The 16,127-nt window shown below is 35.5% G+C and overlaps 1 protein-coding gene across 2 annotated transcripts; it reads right to left on the bottom strand.

The window, feature by feature from the left end:
• Nucleotides 1-2,011: 2,011 nt before the first annotated feature.
• Nucleotides 2,012-13,569, bottom strand: LOC121375404 (post-GPI attachment to proteins factor 2-like). 2 transcript variants are annotated; one of them, XM_041502839.1, is made up of 6 exons: nt 13,292-13,569; nt 9,359-9,614; nt 6,638-6,753; nt 6,141-6,249; nt 5,342-5,469; nt 2,012-3,682 (listed from the first exon to the last, which is right to left on the bottom strand). In XM_041502839.1, exons 1-5 carry the CDS (start codon nt 13,433-13,435, stop codon nt 5,342-5,344), a joined length of 753 nt encoding a protein of 250 aa, XP_041358773.1. In that variant the 5' UTR covers nt 13,436-13,569; the 3' UTR covers nt 2,012-3,682. The 2 variants fall into 2 exon arrangements, with proteins under 2 accessions (XP_041358773.1, XP_041358774.1); XM_041502840.1 differs by lacking the exon at nt 5,342-5,469 and having other exon boundaries at nt 13,292-13,565.
• Nucleotides 13,570-16,127: the final 2,558 nt, after the last annotated feature.

A 16,127-nucleotide genomic window follows, 5' to 3' on the forward strand; every position in this document is an offset into this window, starting at 1 on the left:
CCTCGCTGCTGATCGGAAAGAGTAGCCCATGTAGTGGCGACAGCGGGTTTCCTCTCAAATTCTGTGTGGTCCTTAACCATATGTCTGACGCCATATAACCGTAAATAAAATGTGTTGAGTGCATCGTTAAATAAAACATTTCTTTCTTTCGATAGCACTTAGCTCATATGGCGGCGGCAGCAGGGTGTTTTTTCTCTTTCAGTCTTTAAAGCAAATGATGAGATACATGTCATCCTAGCTATGTTAGACACTGAACAATTGCAGGCTCAAAACAAATATTCTTTTCTCAACAGCTATTCATGACCATTTCTCTTTCTGAAATTGATATTACAATCATGTGATAGAAATGCATTTCACAGTACCATTTTATAACCTATTGGTTGATTAAGTAAAGAAATATTTGACATTTCAGCACATTAAAAAATTTATGCCCAATTAGTATTGCGTCTAACACACTATTTCAACCTCAAAGTATCCTATACTTTATCAAAGCATGCCTTTATAAACCAGCTAGCCGATAAGCTACAGGAACATATAGTTGACTTATAAAATACATTTAAATCAGAAATTACAAACTAGGGGGGCAACGGGTGTATACATATATTTTGACGTCACTCTCAAAGTACAAGCAAGGTTCGTTTTAGAATAGCTGATCAGCTTAAGACTGAGACTGCCCTAACGATTCGGGGCATTAACTTGTGAAAAATATGTGGGGAAGATGTCCAGTACTTTTCCCCATCACTTCCCCATAAGTAACTTTTCCTTGAAGTTCAGATAAGAGGAGGTAATCGTCAATATCCCCCACCCCACTGCTAATGAAAAGAAAACTACACTCATTTGTCTGGAAACAGAAAACAAAATTGACAATGAAAACTTCCTCAAAGCAAAAGGCCCTACTAGACCAGTAGATTGATATGTATACAAAGCATCGGAGAGTTATTTTGAACGGTTTGGGATTTGTGCTCTGGAAACAGTAAATGAAACTATGAATTTGGTTATTCTGGGTCCAATTTCACGAAACATCGTAAGCCTAGTTTTGCACGTTGGCCTAAACGTAAATCTGCGACTAAACAACAATTTTTTTATTATTATTAAAAGTACAATAAATATAGTTTGAAGTACACATAGTTAATTTTATTTTGTCCTTAAAATGCTCCATCTTCCGTAATGATGTAATTTTCTGCATGAAATAGATGCCAAACACGTGTAAATGTTTGACCGGCATAACTGTTAGTAACAGACGTAAACTAACAATATTTTGTGAAATGGGCCCCAAGGCTATTTGTTTCCATGGTAACAGAAAAAACTCAACAAAAAAAACCTCCCTAATAGCAAAATACACTATTAGACTTATAGATAAATATACATTTTATGAAGTTATTTTTAACAGTTTTGGAGTAGTGCTCCAGAAACACTACTGGATGGACGGACACACAGACAGACGGTGTCCATTTTAATATCTCCCACAAACTGAAATGCTAGGATACATACAGCCTCTGCAAAAACGAATTCTGAAGCACCCCCCCCCCCCCCCACCCAAAAAAAAAAAAAAAAAAAAACCCACCGTAATTTGCTTCAGTTAAAATATATGTGTATTTGGCCTTGACTTGATTTGGCATGACCAATGTTGACATAAACTGTGAAGGTTTATAGTCATACTGGACTGCTGGTATAGGGTAATACTTAACACTTGGTGGCGTTGTGGTTAAGCCATCAGACTACAGGCTGGTAGGTACAGGGTTCGCAGCCCAGTACCGGCTCCAACCCAGAGCGAGTTCTAAAGGGCTCAATAGGTAGGTGTAAGGCCACTACACTCTCTTCTTTCTCACTAAACAACTAACCCACTGTCCTGGACAGACAGCCCAGATAGCTGAGGTGTGTGCCCAGGACAGCATGCTTGAACCTTAATTGGATATAAGCACGAAAATAATTTGAAATGAAAATATAAATTAAGAAAATGAATATCATATGATGATGTGATTACGACAAGACAACATACTGAACAATTATATTAAGAATAAAAATATTTTATTTATAATACACAAATGTATAACAAAACAGTAAAATTTGTTGTTCAAAATGTGGTAGTGATGTAAAAAATATAGACCTATTTCACATTTTATCTACATATATACACAAACAGTAACGTCACTTGCCAAATCAAACTGCAGCATCATGGAAGATCTCACATTGAGGGGCAACTATGACAGTTGCTAAATGCAATGCAACTACAATCATAGGAGATGTGAAACAGGCAAATTATAAATACTTCATAGGACTATTTGTCGATGCTACATGCCTGTGCACAAATTATAATTGATAAATGTATTTATTATTATTATTAAAATGTATTTACTCTTCACTATAATTTGTAAATTGTATCAGTCACATACAACTTCATTTGCAAACTCTGTTATTTCCAAAACAAAGATAAGGATTTTTATTAATTTATTTACTTGTTACTATCATTTGCATCAGTCAGTGGCATACAACTTTATTTGGTATTTCTGTTGCCATTATAATTATTTCAGCCCATTCTTTGCTCTATTTATTTTTTGTTATATTTAATTATCTTAGAATATAAATATCTGTATTTATTACCCATATGGGGTAAAATATCTGAAGTAATATTATTTTCAATAATTGCACAGTGTGCTTACTGCTTTGACAGCCACTGATTGGCTGACTTTAAAAAGACGATATTTGGTTTGTTGTTCGCTTTAGCCAGAACTTCAATTTCATTAATTCATGAGTCAGATAACATGGGTCAGGAAAATTTTGACTCATTTGTTTCATAAACATGAAATGGTATATTTTCATATGCAGTGACTTTATGAATATAGAAAACAATATTTTCTAATGCAATCACAATTGGATTACTTTATATTGTAAACATTGTAAAAACTCAATAGCAAATTTACATATACTAGTTTATTTTTATGTAAGGATATTAAAAATTATGTCATGCAAATTTTACTTCATTCCCATTCAAAAAGACATGTCATATATTCATAGTCATTTGAATATCGAGTAATGACTGACTGTAATTATAGTGGTGTGCACAATTTACAAAAACAGATTGTGTTAAGTTGATCTTATATGATAAAGACCTTATTAATACCCGTGTGTGTTTCGCCAGACATTTACATAGTACAATTTTTATTAAGATTTTCTAAATATATGGGAATATGAAATAGGTCTATCCCAGTTCTGAGAATCTTTTCCAATATCCTGCAAAGCAAATATGTGTATCACACACAGTCTGTAAATGTTGTAGTTTGATATTGAGCTCACGTACAGAGATTTTATATTTTACTGGAATGAGAAGTTACAGACTGATAAAGACAAACATGTAAGGTGGATGAAGGGAGATAACCTATTTACAAAATATGCACATTATCCAAGTACAGGTATTTCAAAGCATAACGCAGTTCCAGCTATCACGGAGGTTTCACATTCACGCTGTCCCTGCAGATAAATTACAACAACATCCTACATAGAATGATTAACACAGGATATGTATTAACATGGAATCCTGTACCATGTTTCAGTGAGGCTGGAAACGGTGCCTGTTATTTGCCAAGGACAAGCCAAGTTCTGTTATAATCCAAACACTGAGTCAGGTGATACAGAATGTTAGTAAAAACCACAAGGTATTCACAGAACGCGAACTGACTGTACACTGAAACAAACAAAACAAACATCAGTTTAGATTTAGAAGAGATCATAATACACATGGGTACATACAACTCTAGTACATCTAAACCTTCCTGGGAACACTTTGTTCAAGACCGTGTTGTGGCGATTTGCTACGTACAAGACTATTTTCTAAGCAATTCTGTAAATCATAAAATATTAGCATTCTTAAAGATTTAGCGAAATTAAAATAAATAAAATATTAACACAAGGTCATTATGTGAAATAATATTTTTAAAGTATCATCAAGTTGTAGGATCAGGTGAAATAACACTTTGGATCTATTTTGACGTTATGCAGCTTACAGACAATTTAAATTTAGTGGAAAATAGCAGTGATGTGCATGCTAACTAACTATTGCTATTTGCTATTCTTTGGGTTTAACCAATACTCGGCTCGAACTGAATGACGGCACCGATGGCAATTGCCATCATTGAGATATAAATTGCCGTAGGCCGGGAGCATCACCGATAGCACGTAAGTGCCATTGGAAAGCTCCTCAGTAATGGCAAAATGTTTACACATGGTGTAAACTATCTGCCAGTATATAACATTAATTAGTACATTGAAAATGTGTCTACATACTGCAAAATAACCTTTTGGTCTTATTTATTTGCTGCAAAAGTCTTCTTTTTTTTTCAGTTGCCATGGGCAGGCTTTAAATTGCCGTTGGTGGGCCATTTCATCCACGGCAAATTTTGTTTTTAAATTGCAGTGGGAGACAAATTGTTAAGTTTGAGCCCTGCAATAACATGTAACGTCTCTTTAAAGTCGGCGTCCTGAAATATTAGCATTTTATATGGCCTCGGTAAATTCAGTAAAATGTTATGCTCAGCGACATTTCTGATTTACAGTATGTTTCTGTAGTACCTGTGTAGATGCGTATCAGTTTTTAAGTTGATGCAACATTCACTGATCAAAACTTTGAAAACAAAATGAACCCTACATGTAGCTTCATCCTCTGCTAATTGCATAGAACAAACATTTTCCAGGTCAGTTTTAATCTAGACTCTAATAGCATACATGTACAAATGAAATCATGTTTTTGCGATGACATTAGCAAGGCTCCAACTTAAGAATTCGTCTCCCACAGCAATTTTTAAAAGAATTGCAGTGGGTGAAATGGCCCACCGACAGCAATTTTGAGCCTACATATGGGTGGCCTCCCCCCAGAAAGAAACTGGGTTATGTTTAGTGTTAGGGTTAAGAAAATCATACAGTAATGATAAGAGTAATTAATCTTCTAAAAAAGTTAACAAAGAAAAACACAAATCTGCACAAATATTTGCGTATGGCGCCATACCCGTTTTATCCTCTGGCCGAAACTTTGAATGTATTTTACTAAACATATTTTTCTCTCACAAAACTTTAACACCAGAGCTAACACTGTAACAAATTTTGTTTTAACCAGTTTTCACATGCATGCATATATAAAGTATTTTAGCCAAATACTAAATGTTGTAGCCTTTTCGTATGAAAATTAGCAATTGGTTAAAGTGGCTATGGGCAGGGTAAGCCCTGAACATGTATGTACATAAGATAGAAAAACAAATATGAAACAAATACATGTTTGAAACAAGTATTATATACTATTATACTGCCATTAGTGTTTTAAAGGATTAACCAAAACATTACTCCAACATACTCAGTTAGACTTCTTTGGAGAATTTTTCAAAGACAACTGAAGGTCATCAAAATCCAATATGGCAGTCAAGCTGAACGCTATGTGGGTAAAGATTGTGAAATAATCATATGCTGCAAATCCAGCATGCACTGAAATATATGAGAATAAAGCACTCCTTAATGAGATGTTTTCTTCAGTATGCTGAAGAACGGACATAAAACATGATAAAAAAATATATATCCACAGTAACTCAGTGAGCTACTTGTACATGTACATCAATGTAGAATAAAAGTGATTTCTTACACACCCGTTGGTGAGAACATCATTCGTTATTTTCGATAACACATACTTGTTTACATATATACATGCGTTAACATTTTAAAGACATACAACTGACTGGCTGCTCCTAGCCTAGGTGATGACCAGGTCACCAAAGCCATACCATCTAATGAAAAAAAAGAACGGTCGAATCGATCACTCCATGACATACCAGTTAACCTGAAATTGACTTGTTTGTGACACAAGAGTTAACTATAAGCGCACATGGGAACAGTTGCTTGCGACTGCCTCATACGTGCCTAAAGATGGAAAAGGGCAAGTATCATTTATCATTTAGTTTTACTTCTTTTATGTGGCTTGTTGTTTAGATATGTACAACTGCTCTCCTTGTTTGAAATTCTCACCTGAAATTATTATCAGAAGAGCAATAGATTGTTCGCTTGCTTTTTGCAAATGAAGAGGCCTGTAACACAGTTTAAAATCTCTCGATCAAGCACTGGTGACTGGGTAGAATACGAAACATAAAATTACAAGTACTAACCACCGGGTTCACAATAGGTGTTATGTCTCAGGAACAGGTAAACGGCGAGCATCGCACAGGAAACATTCATCACGAAAAGCGATATTTTATAATGATAAGATCTTCTTTCCTGCAAAGTAGAATAAATAAACAAAATGATTGGCATTCATGTACGTGTACATGTAAGATCCACAATAAGCTTGACCTACAAGTCGATTAGGGAAATAAAGACCAAATGTGTCATGTAACATTCAAAATTGATACTTTAAAACCCCCAAAAACCTGTTATATTGAAAATAAGCTATTTTTTACAGTTCAGTATTAGGCTATTCATATAGGTGTCCAGGGAAAATATAGACGAAATAGGTCCGCTAGGTTCATATTCGAACACACTAAGATCAGACCATGTTATACTCCCATGTAAACTACAGGTACCACATTTAACTGGTTTGACATGGAAGTAGTGTTACGAAATATTTGTTTAATCTCTATCAATTATAGTATCAGATCTAACTTACCGTGACTGTCATGTGTCTTCCATTTGCTGTTCGACCCCATCCAAAAAGCATACAGGTCAAGCACATGTACACCATTGAAAAGACCATAAATAAAATAAAAGCTTTTTCATGGATCCCTGAAAGTATGAGACAAAAATGCAGTATATTTGAGTATACAGGTATGTGTGAAAAAGTCTCTGTGTTTTGTACCATAGATACATAATACCAATTCGAAATGATTATACCAGTCAGAAGTGCACACAATACAAATTCTTATATTTTTTTTAGATTTAAACAGATGGCAAAAATCAATAAATATTACATACAGTGAAACCCCTCTAAACCAGACACCCATGGGACCAAGTAAAATGTCCAGTTTAAAGACGTATCCAGTTTAGAGAGGTTTTAAGATCTGTACTGATTATTAAAAAGGGTACTGTTAAAAACATCTGGTTTTGGGGATTTTTGGTTTAAGGAGGTCCGGTTTTGAGAGATTTTACTGTAATAGCAATTTACATGTTAAGAATGTATCTTATCAGAATCTAACACGACAATAATGTTTTAATTTTTGAAGTGAAAATCTGCACATAATGTTTATTATAAATGGTGCCAGATCTGGGGTGTGCATGTTTAAAACTTCCCCATAAGCTGTCAAGAAGAGAAACCTTTTTAGAAACCCACCAATAACTTGTCGTCAGTGGCATTGTCCCCTAACAAACAATTTTTAATATGAATTTCGCCAGATTTTATCTACCAATAATTTTGTACAATGTCATGTAAATGATTTTTTAAAACACAAACACACACACACACACACACACACACACACACACACACACACACACACTGATTCTCAGAAGTAAAAGGAAAAATGACAGCTCGGTGCTGAAACATTACAGTACATGTACATGTGTTCTAAACAAGAAAAAATATTTTTAATCTTTAAAAAGACTCTTAACCTTTTCTTGCCTATGATCAAAATGATGTTGTGGACTGAGCCTTATGACATCATGAAGCAAGGTTACTTTATTTGCGTTGTTATGGCATGATATTATCATCTAATTTCTATACAGCTCATAAAGAGTGAAATTATGTACCGGTATCTAAAGTGAGTTTTTTTCTTTCTTAAATTACAGCATGTAAAGCAGACTAGTACAAATGCTAAAAGAAGAAACACATATTTGAAAGACTGACCTGCTTTCAAATAGGGGTATCTGGTTTCTTCTTGTAGCATTTATAGTTAGTCAGTGACATGTTAAATTTAGTTTAATATCATACATGGACTAAAACGTGATTCAACTAAAGGTATATGGCATCGGAGTTGGAATACTGTGTGTATTTTAGACACAGTACTTACCGACCCTTAGTCAACGAAATTGTCTAGATGGAAAAGACCCGCATTGCTTTTTTTTTTGTGTGGTAAATTCCTCACTATAACAGGAGTATGTCTATAAAATGTATACGTCATACATAAACTAATTACGTCATGGTGTATGCATATTATACTATTGGGAGTGTTTACGGAACAGATTGGGGTATCTAATTTTCTATAGTAGGTATAGTATTAGCGTTGCGCAGCGCACTGTCACGTCCATGACATTATTTAATTAGTTAAAATAACTGTCTGCTCCAACCAAATCACAATCACAGTAAACAGGAAGGAAGAAAGGAAATGCTTTATTTAACGATGCACTCAACACATTTTATTTACGGTTATATGGTGTCAGACATATGGTTAAGGACCACACAGATATTGAAGGAGGAAACCCTCTGTCGCCACTTCATAGGCTACTCTTTTCGATTGGCAGCAAGGGATCTTTTATATGCACCATCCCATAAACAGGATAGCACATACCACAGCCTTTGATGTACCAGTCGAGGTGCACTGGCTGGAGCGAGAAATAGCCCAATGGGCCCACCGACAGGGATTGATCCCAAACCGGCCGCGCATAAAGCAAGCGTTTTACCACTGGGCTACGTCTCGCCCCCACAGTAAACAGATACATTTAAAAATATGAACTGTTGGTTTGGTTGCATCTTTTATATTTTTTCTTAACAACACCAGACTTTTGGTGCTGTGATTTACTGGAGTAAAAATGGTTTCACCGATTTAAAAAACATTGTAATTGTAAATAGACCATATAGAGAAATACTTCAATGTCTTCCCCAGTTCAGCTTTTAATAAAATAACAATATTTCTAAATCGGTTAATTTTCCAATCAGTCATTGTTGAAAGTTGTCTAACCTGGCAACAGTTAAATATATATATAATTAGGGCCGGGGCACGTGGAGAGGTCAGTTATCTCTAGCCAGTGTTTCTGCCAGAAAGAAATTTTTGGGTATGGCGCTATGAAACTTAATATTTACAATGTGTGTACTGAATACAACCATAGTCGATAGGGAGGTATGGGGGGGGTCTCCCCCAAAAAGAAAATGGGTTAGGTTTAGTAAAATCATACAGTAATAAGAGTCGTTAATTTTGCCAAAAGGTCAACTTAAAACAAACAAAAATTTTACCCTCTGGCAGAAACCATGCTAGCTCTTACTGAATCTATGATGTACGGTTGAGTAGTGGTTTCATTGCTGATTTCAGACAGTCAGTTGTGCTTAACCTCCCAACATCAGACTGGGGGCCGCGTGTGTATTTTCTATGTTTCAGACAAGCAAAATAACCACATATAAGTAAAGATCACAATAGACTAATCAATAGTCTGATCTAAAAACAAAATTGAAAAGACTAACCATAATTTTCTGAAGATGAAACGTAGGTCAAAACTATTAAAGCGAAATTTTCACATATATGCAGAAATGAACATGAAGCAGCCAGTATGGTGTAGAGCTGCTGATGCTTTCCGACATGAACATTTGTGTGAAACCTGTAATACGACAGAGCCATCAGGATCCGTGGTGTCGAGTGTAGGCAGATACATATTCTCCACACATATATTTGTGGTTTTTCTCCAATCGCAGCACTTATTGTCGGCAAAAAGTTTGGAACCTGCAAAACCAAAAAAAAAATATATTTTGTAGTTAATTTAAATAACAATAAATTAATATCCATTCTTTGATATTACAACAAAAAAGTAAAAGTTTGTTTTGTTTAATGACACCACTAGAGCACATTGATTTATTGATCAGCCATTGGATGTCAAACATTTGGTAATTTTGACTTCAGTCGTAGAGAGAAAACCCGCAACATTTTTTCATTAGTAGCAAGGGATCTTTTATGTTCATCATCCCATAAACAGGATAGCACATATCATGGCCTTTGATGTACCAGTTGTGGTGCATGGCTGGAGCAAGAAATAGCCCAATGGGCCCACTGACTGGGATCGATCCCAAACCTACTGTGCATCAAGAAAGCGCTTTACCTCTGAGCTACATCCCGCCCCGTATAACAAAATAATTCACTGCCATAAATTCTGTAAAGATGATTAAGGTAGCACTATACCAATTAACATCCAGCTGGGTCAAAGTTCGAAGTGCACTCAACTTTTCATAGTACAGATGGTGATAAATGTGACAGTGTTTGTTATTTTAAAAATTAGTTTTATTTTTAATGTGAATAAATGGATGCAATTTTATTCCATGTACCACAGTGTCAAAAAGCCTTGTGCTGGAAACATGAAACTAGAGGTGTTGTACAAACAACCTGTTATTAATATTATACAACGTGACTTAATGTCATGTACTCATTTCGAAAATCAGGCCTCTGAAAATTGCAAGGGCGATAGTTTCATTCGCACGTCACTCACGTAACTATAGTTTTGTGTCACCCATTTTTCGTTTGCGCATTGAATTTATGACATCTTTGACAAGGTCATCAGGGCTAGCTTTGTCACTCGCCAAATTTGCCAATTGCTAATTTCAAAAACAATTGGCGAATTTTATTTTCATTTGGTGAAATAATTTCATGAAATAATTGATATTTTGTTAGACAATAACTGGGTCTTTGCAGTGTTTTAAGTTTTATGAGATAATTTGGCAACATTTTCTGCTGACCCAAAGCTAGCCTTGCATGGTCATGATGGGTTAAAACGAAATGGGTTACCTGAATTTGTTATTGCGTAACCCATAAATGGTTTACATAAAATTTCAATTTTCAGAGGCCTAAAAATGAGCCATGAATGCATCAGAATGGATCCACTTTCTTCACTTAGTACTTTGGGGTAGGGGTTGTTACTTAGTATTCATATTTATGGATCATAATGTGATTGGTACATGTAGGTCTATACTGCCTAGCCTATAGTATTTTTAACCACATACATTAACACTGTCGGCTGTGGAATTGTATTTGGAATTGTCCAGCCCACGACAGTAACAGGATGTTTTGGCCTCAATGCATTGTCAATAATAAGTAATTTCTCAGTAGAATGGTAAGTAATTTCTATATGGTATGAATGCTGGAATGTTAAGCAAGTCCTTTGTTTTTGCCTTGAAAAAAAAAAAAAGGAGTTATTTTAATGACAATTTTCTGGGCATATTTATAGGGTAAATGCTAATAAAGGTATTTCAACCCAAACTAAGGCTTAAATTTAACTAATTTTCAATGTGCCCATTTTTTAAGGTCTTCTATCAATTTGTACTATACAGAGTTATTTCCCTTTAATAAAAATCTAAATTTTAGGAGCTTAGAATTAAAAAAATATTTTTTAATAGTTCATATAAAAGGTATTCCATCAGTACAGCAAAAAATTACTATCAATGATCAGTCGTGACTTTGGACTTGTCCTCGAATAAGCATGAACCAGCCTATTAACAGGAAATGGTTTCAGTGCACGCGCATTGTTATGATTGATGACATAATTATCACCTTATTTAGTTTACTTTCGAAATCAACCAACACGTTTATAATGATGCCATTTTATGGTGGGAAGTGATTAAATACATGCCAGTCTATTAGACTCTAAGGTCACCTAAAACCAAACTGGGTAGCTCGAGTCACCTCCAGCCCTCCCCTTATTGATACTGATATGCAGGGGAAGGTTAGAGGAAACTCTATGTAATGCTTTGGCAATCATTGACAACCAAATGGTCGCAAACTACTGTGTCTAAAATGCGCTTTTTTCCTCCCTAAAGCTGATGCCGCAGAGCTTTAGTTTGATTATTCCGGAGTCCAGTCATGACATTAAACATACATGTTGTTAACCAGTACCAACACTACACGAAGAAACTCAACACCCCTATGCGAAATGAACCTGTGCTGTACTTTCTTGTGGTGACGTACATGAGAGAATGTACGTATATAAAAGTAACAATGGTATGTTCTATTACTACAGGGATTTTTCCAAAGGTCAGTTAATTGAGTGTCGATGTTGGTATTGTTTTAAGTTTAAGCGATTTGCATTAAATAAGAACATATCACATCTAAAGTCTTGACACCAAGACTTACATGATGACATAACCATCCAAATATTACAGTAATAAATGATTAGTACTTTTTTATGTTTTGTAATATGATAACATTGTATATTTTTGTAAATTGTTGTATTTTTTTCACAGATCTATTAAAAAATTTTTCGATAATTATTTCATTAGTAGCCTACTGCTGTACCATTTACAATATCCAAATTAAACACATTTTTGTGGGGGATGAGGGGGGTTCAGGGTAAATTAAAAAACAAAGTCTTTACAAATTACCATCAAACTTCGTAGGTTAAATCTTCTTTTCTGATGCAGGTTTTAAGGCAATTGATGGAATAATATCCCAGGTATCCCAGGTGAACGACAAAACTAATACATGATCAGGGCCATATCTCTGCACAATGCAGTGTTGAATGGGTATTTGGCAAAATAGTGGATGCAGATTCCATGGATCTCTATCTAGTGCCTCGTCTGTAGGACAGCCACACCACAAAGTTTATTTCATCCCTCTTGCATCACCAGAGGACTGCCACTCACAGACTAGTTTACTAAAGAACGCACAGTTCTATCTTGGGATTGTTTTTTAATCAAGGAACTTGAAAATGATCGATGTAAAGGTATTTGATGTCAAACATAGGATTGTTGTGGTATTAGAGCGGGAATCTTTGACTACTCTTTGGTGGGCAGCGATTGCGAAAAAATTACATAGCTTGGTCTCTGACTGTAATGAGAGCGTCATAACAGTCAGAGTACTTGGGCTATGATATAGGTTATTTTTAATTTTAGAATGTAATTGTTCACCATGTAACCAATTGGCGGTTCTCGTGAATTTAAAGTTGCATAACCAACACACGAATAGAACGGTTCTCATGACATATTGTGCCCTAAACTGGTGCTCATAGTTTTCATGTTAATTTTCAACCCTATTATGCGTAACCCATAAATGGTTTAGGTTTCACAAATTTTGGTTGGACTTTCCTTTGGCACCGTCACGTATAAAGAATATTATAGTTAGGGTTAGTGACAGTGCCAAAGGAAGTCCTTCCATATAAAGCAACATATCTGTGTGTGTGTGGGGGGGGGGGGGGGGGGGGACATGCCTCCCTTGCCCCACCCCGTTTTCTACGCCAACGCTGAGGCTTGCATTGTCAGACTTCACGTGTGTGCAGATTCCTTAAAAAACAAGTCATATGATAGGCCTATGTAAATAGTTTTTAAAAAAAAAAAAAAAAAAAAAGCTTTTTGGAATAGTCAGGTAGGCCTATACGGTGACGGTATTTTACGATAAATTCATATTTACACACGTATTACCTTGCAATGAGTAGCTGTTGAATGTTCAAAATCAAATATCACAGAATACAATATGCAAAAAAGCGCCCCAAAAGAAGGTAAAAAGGCACTTGTTTTGGTCAAACTCGGTACTGAAATTTTAAAATACGCTTGATCTTCGGACATGATTTAGATTTTCGGAAACAACACTGACACCGGAAATTAGTTCAGTGTCATATCCTTTCTGAGTACAGCCAGACAGAGCAGTCAAAACTGATCGCTAGACTGGTTTATGCGCTTTACGGTAAATCAAATGGGAACATCGAGAACCAATGAAATAGATCGCGAACGTTAGCTAAAAGTGGCTGAACGTTGAACCTGTCTCAGGACTGGGAGCTGGTCAAAACGTACCCAAACCGAAACGTACCCAACCAAAACGTACCCAATTTTGGTCAAAACGTTCCCATATTTGGTCAAAACGTACGTACGCTATTTATATACACTAAAAGTCATAAGCACTGATTTACAATCCATACGTACCAGTTTACGCAATACGTCACAAGCAATGTGAAAAAATTCGGTAATTAACGAAATACGAGAATATTATATGTTTTAAATTACGATCTATTATTCTAAACATTATAAACATACATACATACATACATACATACATACATACACACACACATACATACATACATACATACATACATACATACATACATACATACATACATACATACATACATACATACATACATACACACACATACATATATTATTTCTGATGAGTGCTATAAAAACGAGTTTCATACATTTCGTATGACATTCCTGTGAATGTTATAAAAAAATTATTATCGATAAACTATGATTTCCATTACATAATTGTACTGAAGGCCAAGCAAAAATATTGGAACAATTTCATTTGAATGCTCTTCGAACAATTTGTGGTGCTGTTAGGGGCATTAACCACAATACAATCTACAACTAAACAGGATTTATTCCTTTAATCCAACGCCGTAAATTTCATAAAACATGTACTTTTCATAAATTGATTAAAGAAATGACTCTTTATTATTTGTCTTCATTAGCGCCCCCGACAATAATGGCAGTGACAAATTTTCCCTTCGAAATGCTGATGAATTAAAAAAACATTCATACTAGAACAGAACTGAATAAGAAATAATTTTTGCCGTCAGCAGTTCGGGACTGGAATGCCCTGATATTAATATTATAAAGTTTTCTCTCTCAACAAATTTTAAAAGGCAATATGTCCACTTAAAAAATTACCACATAAATACTTTCTAGAATTGGATCACTCTAAAACCAAAATAATCCACTGTAGCCTCCGTTTAGAATGCAGTCATCTAAATGCCCATAGTTTCAGAAGACATATTTATGATAATCCTTATTGTAGTTATGGCTATCCTTTTGAAGATACAGTCCACTTTTTGTTCTGATGTCCTTTGTATGATCATATTCGCCGAACCATGTTTGTTTTTACTATATAGCGGTTTTGATATTAAAATATTAAAGCAGTGCTATTTGAAAATAAGGATTATCCATCCGAATTGAACTTAATGATAATTTTAGCGGACGTAGCAAATTTGTGGGTTTTTGCAATTTATAGTGTCCGCCTTGGACTACTTGCTTCGATTAGCTCATATAGGGAAACATGTCGGGAATACTAATTCATCTGACATTACAGGCGCAGATAGACCTACAAGGAGAAAAGGCTGCGTAACCCCTTTTCGAAATTTGAAGTGCCCCCGAAAAAATGAAATGTTTTAGCAAGTGAATACAATGCATTTATTGTCTTTTAATGGAGAACGTAATATTTTGCTCAGCTTGATAATTACCATGTAAATAATACATATGTTGGTGAATTTTAGCACGAGTTTGGCCATGATTTTATATTGAGGGGTACCCATACGACGAATATATATTTAACAGTTAGTTGGGGATGGGGGTGTACTTTTCAAGACTTACAGAGGGCCCGCGGAGTGTATTTGAAAATGGGGGGCGCGGGTGGGGCGAACGTCTGTGGATCAGAATACGATGCGAGGCGTGTATAAGTTTAACGTGCGCATATAGGCCTACCACGAAGGTTTCGCACATGCATGTCACGGGCTTAGCCTCTGACATCGCCAACGATTGACAACCTAAAGTTTTAAAGTCCGAAAAGCCCCAGAAAGGAGGTTACCTGTCATAGGTACTCCAACAGCATTCCATAAGACTGCTTAAGTCCCCCCAGGTGTGTGTGTGTGTGTGTGTGTGTGTGTGTGGGGGGGGGGGGTCAGGACAAGTCAGCGCTCGATTGGATTCAGAATACATGTATTTGTAGGCCTGGACAGCCTTCCTCGAGAAAAAAGAAGAAGAAAAATTTTAGGTGTTAAAATACATTTCAAGCCTTCTGAACAGTGTAACATGTAAAAGTGGGTGGTGTGCTGTAGGCGTCTTTATTAACGCTGCTAACCCCCTCAGTTGTCCTTTTTAAATGTTGCAACTGATAAAGTAATGTAATGGAAAATGAAGCGAAACTATTTAATACCTGTTACAGTGTTGACCATCAATCAGACCCTGTTCCGGCAAATGTTGATAAACTAATAAAATACTAAATGTAAAGAGCGCTGCTTGAACTTGAAATACATTAGAGAAAAGACATGACTATAAAGCATCATGAATACTTTAAAGACATTTAATTATTTTTACAAAGATACTTTTATGCAAAGTGACACATTCTGGGAGAATGCCCCAAACACCATGTAAATACAGATACTGATATTCTAATTGAGGAATATATTAGTTTAGTCACAAAAACTGGTTAGTCGAGCTAGGACGAACTAACAAGTAGTTGAGAGCGAAGGCGATCTGGTCA

Source organism: Gigantopelta aegis, chromosome 6 (genome assembly GCF_016097555.1).
Source record: "Gigantopelta aegis isolate Gae_Host chromosome 6, Gae_host_genome, whole genome shotgun sequence".
Lineage (NCBI taxonomy): Eukaryota > Metazoa > Mollusca > Gastropoda > Neomphalida > Peltospiridae > Gigantopelta > Gigantopelta aegis.

What these genes read in the sequence shown, in the direction of transcription:
- LOC121375404 (XM_041502839.1), bottom strand. Translation starts at nt 13,435, where the DNA reads ATGTCCGAAGATCAAGCGTATTTTAAAATTTCAGTACCGAGTTTGACC. An exon ending in TTCATCTTCAGAAAATTATG is followed by an intron (nt 6,754 to 9,358) that starts GTTAGTCTTTTC and finishes TCATACTTTCAG; the next exon opens with GGATCCATGAAAAAGCTTTT. An exon ending in GAAGACACATGACAGTCACG is followed by an intron (nt 6,250 to 6,637) that starts GTAAGTTAGATC and finishes TCTACTTTGCAG; the next exon opens with GAAAGAAGATCTTATCATTA.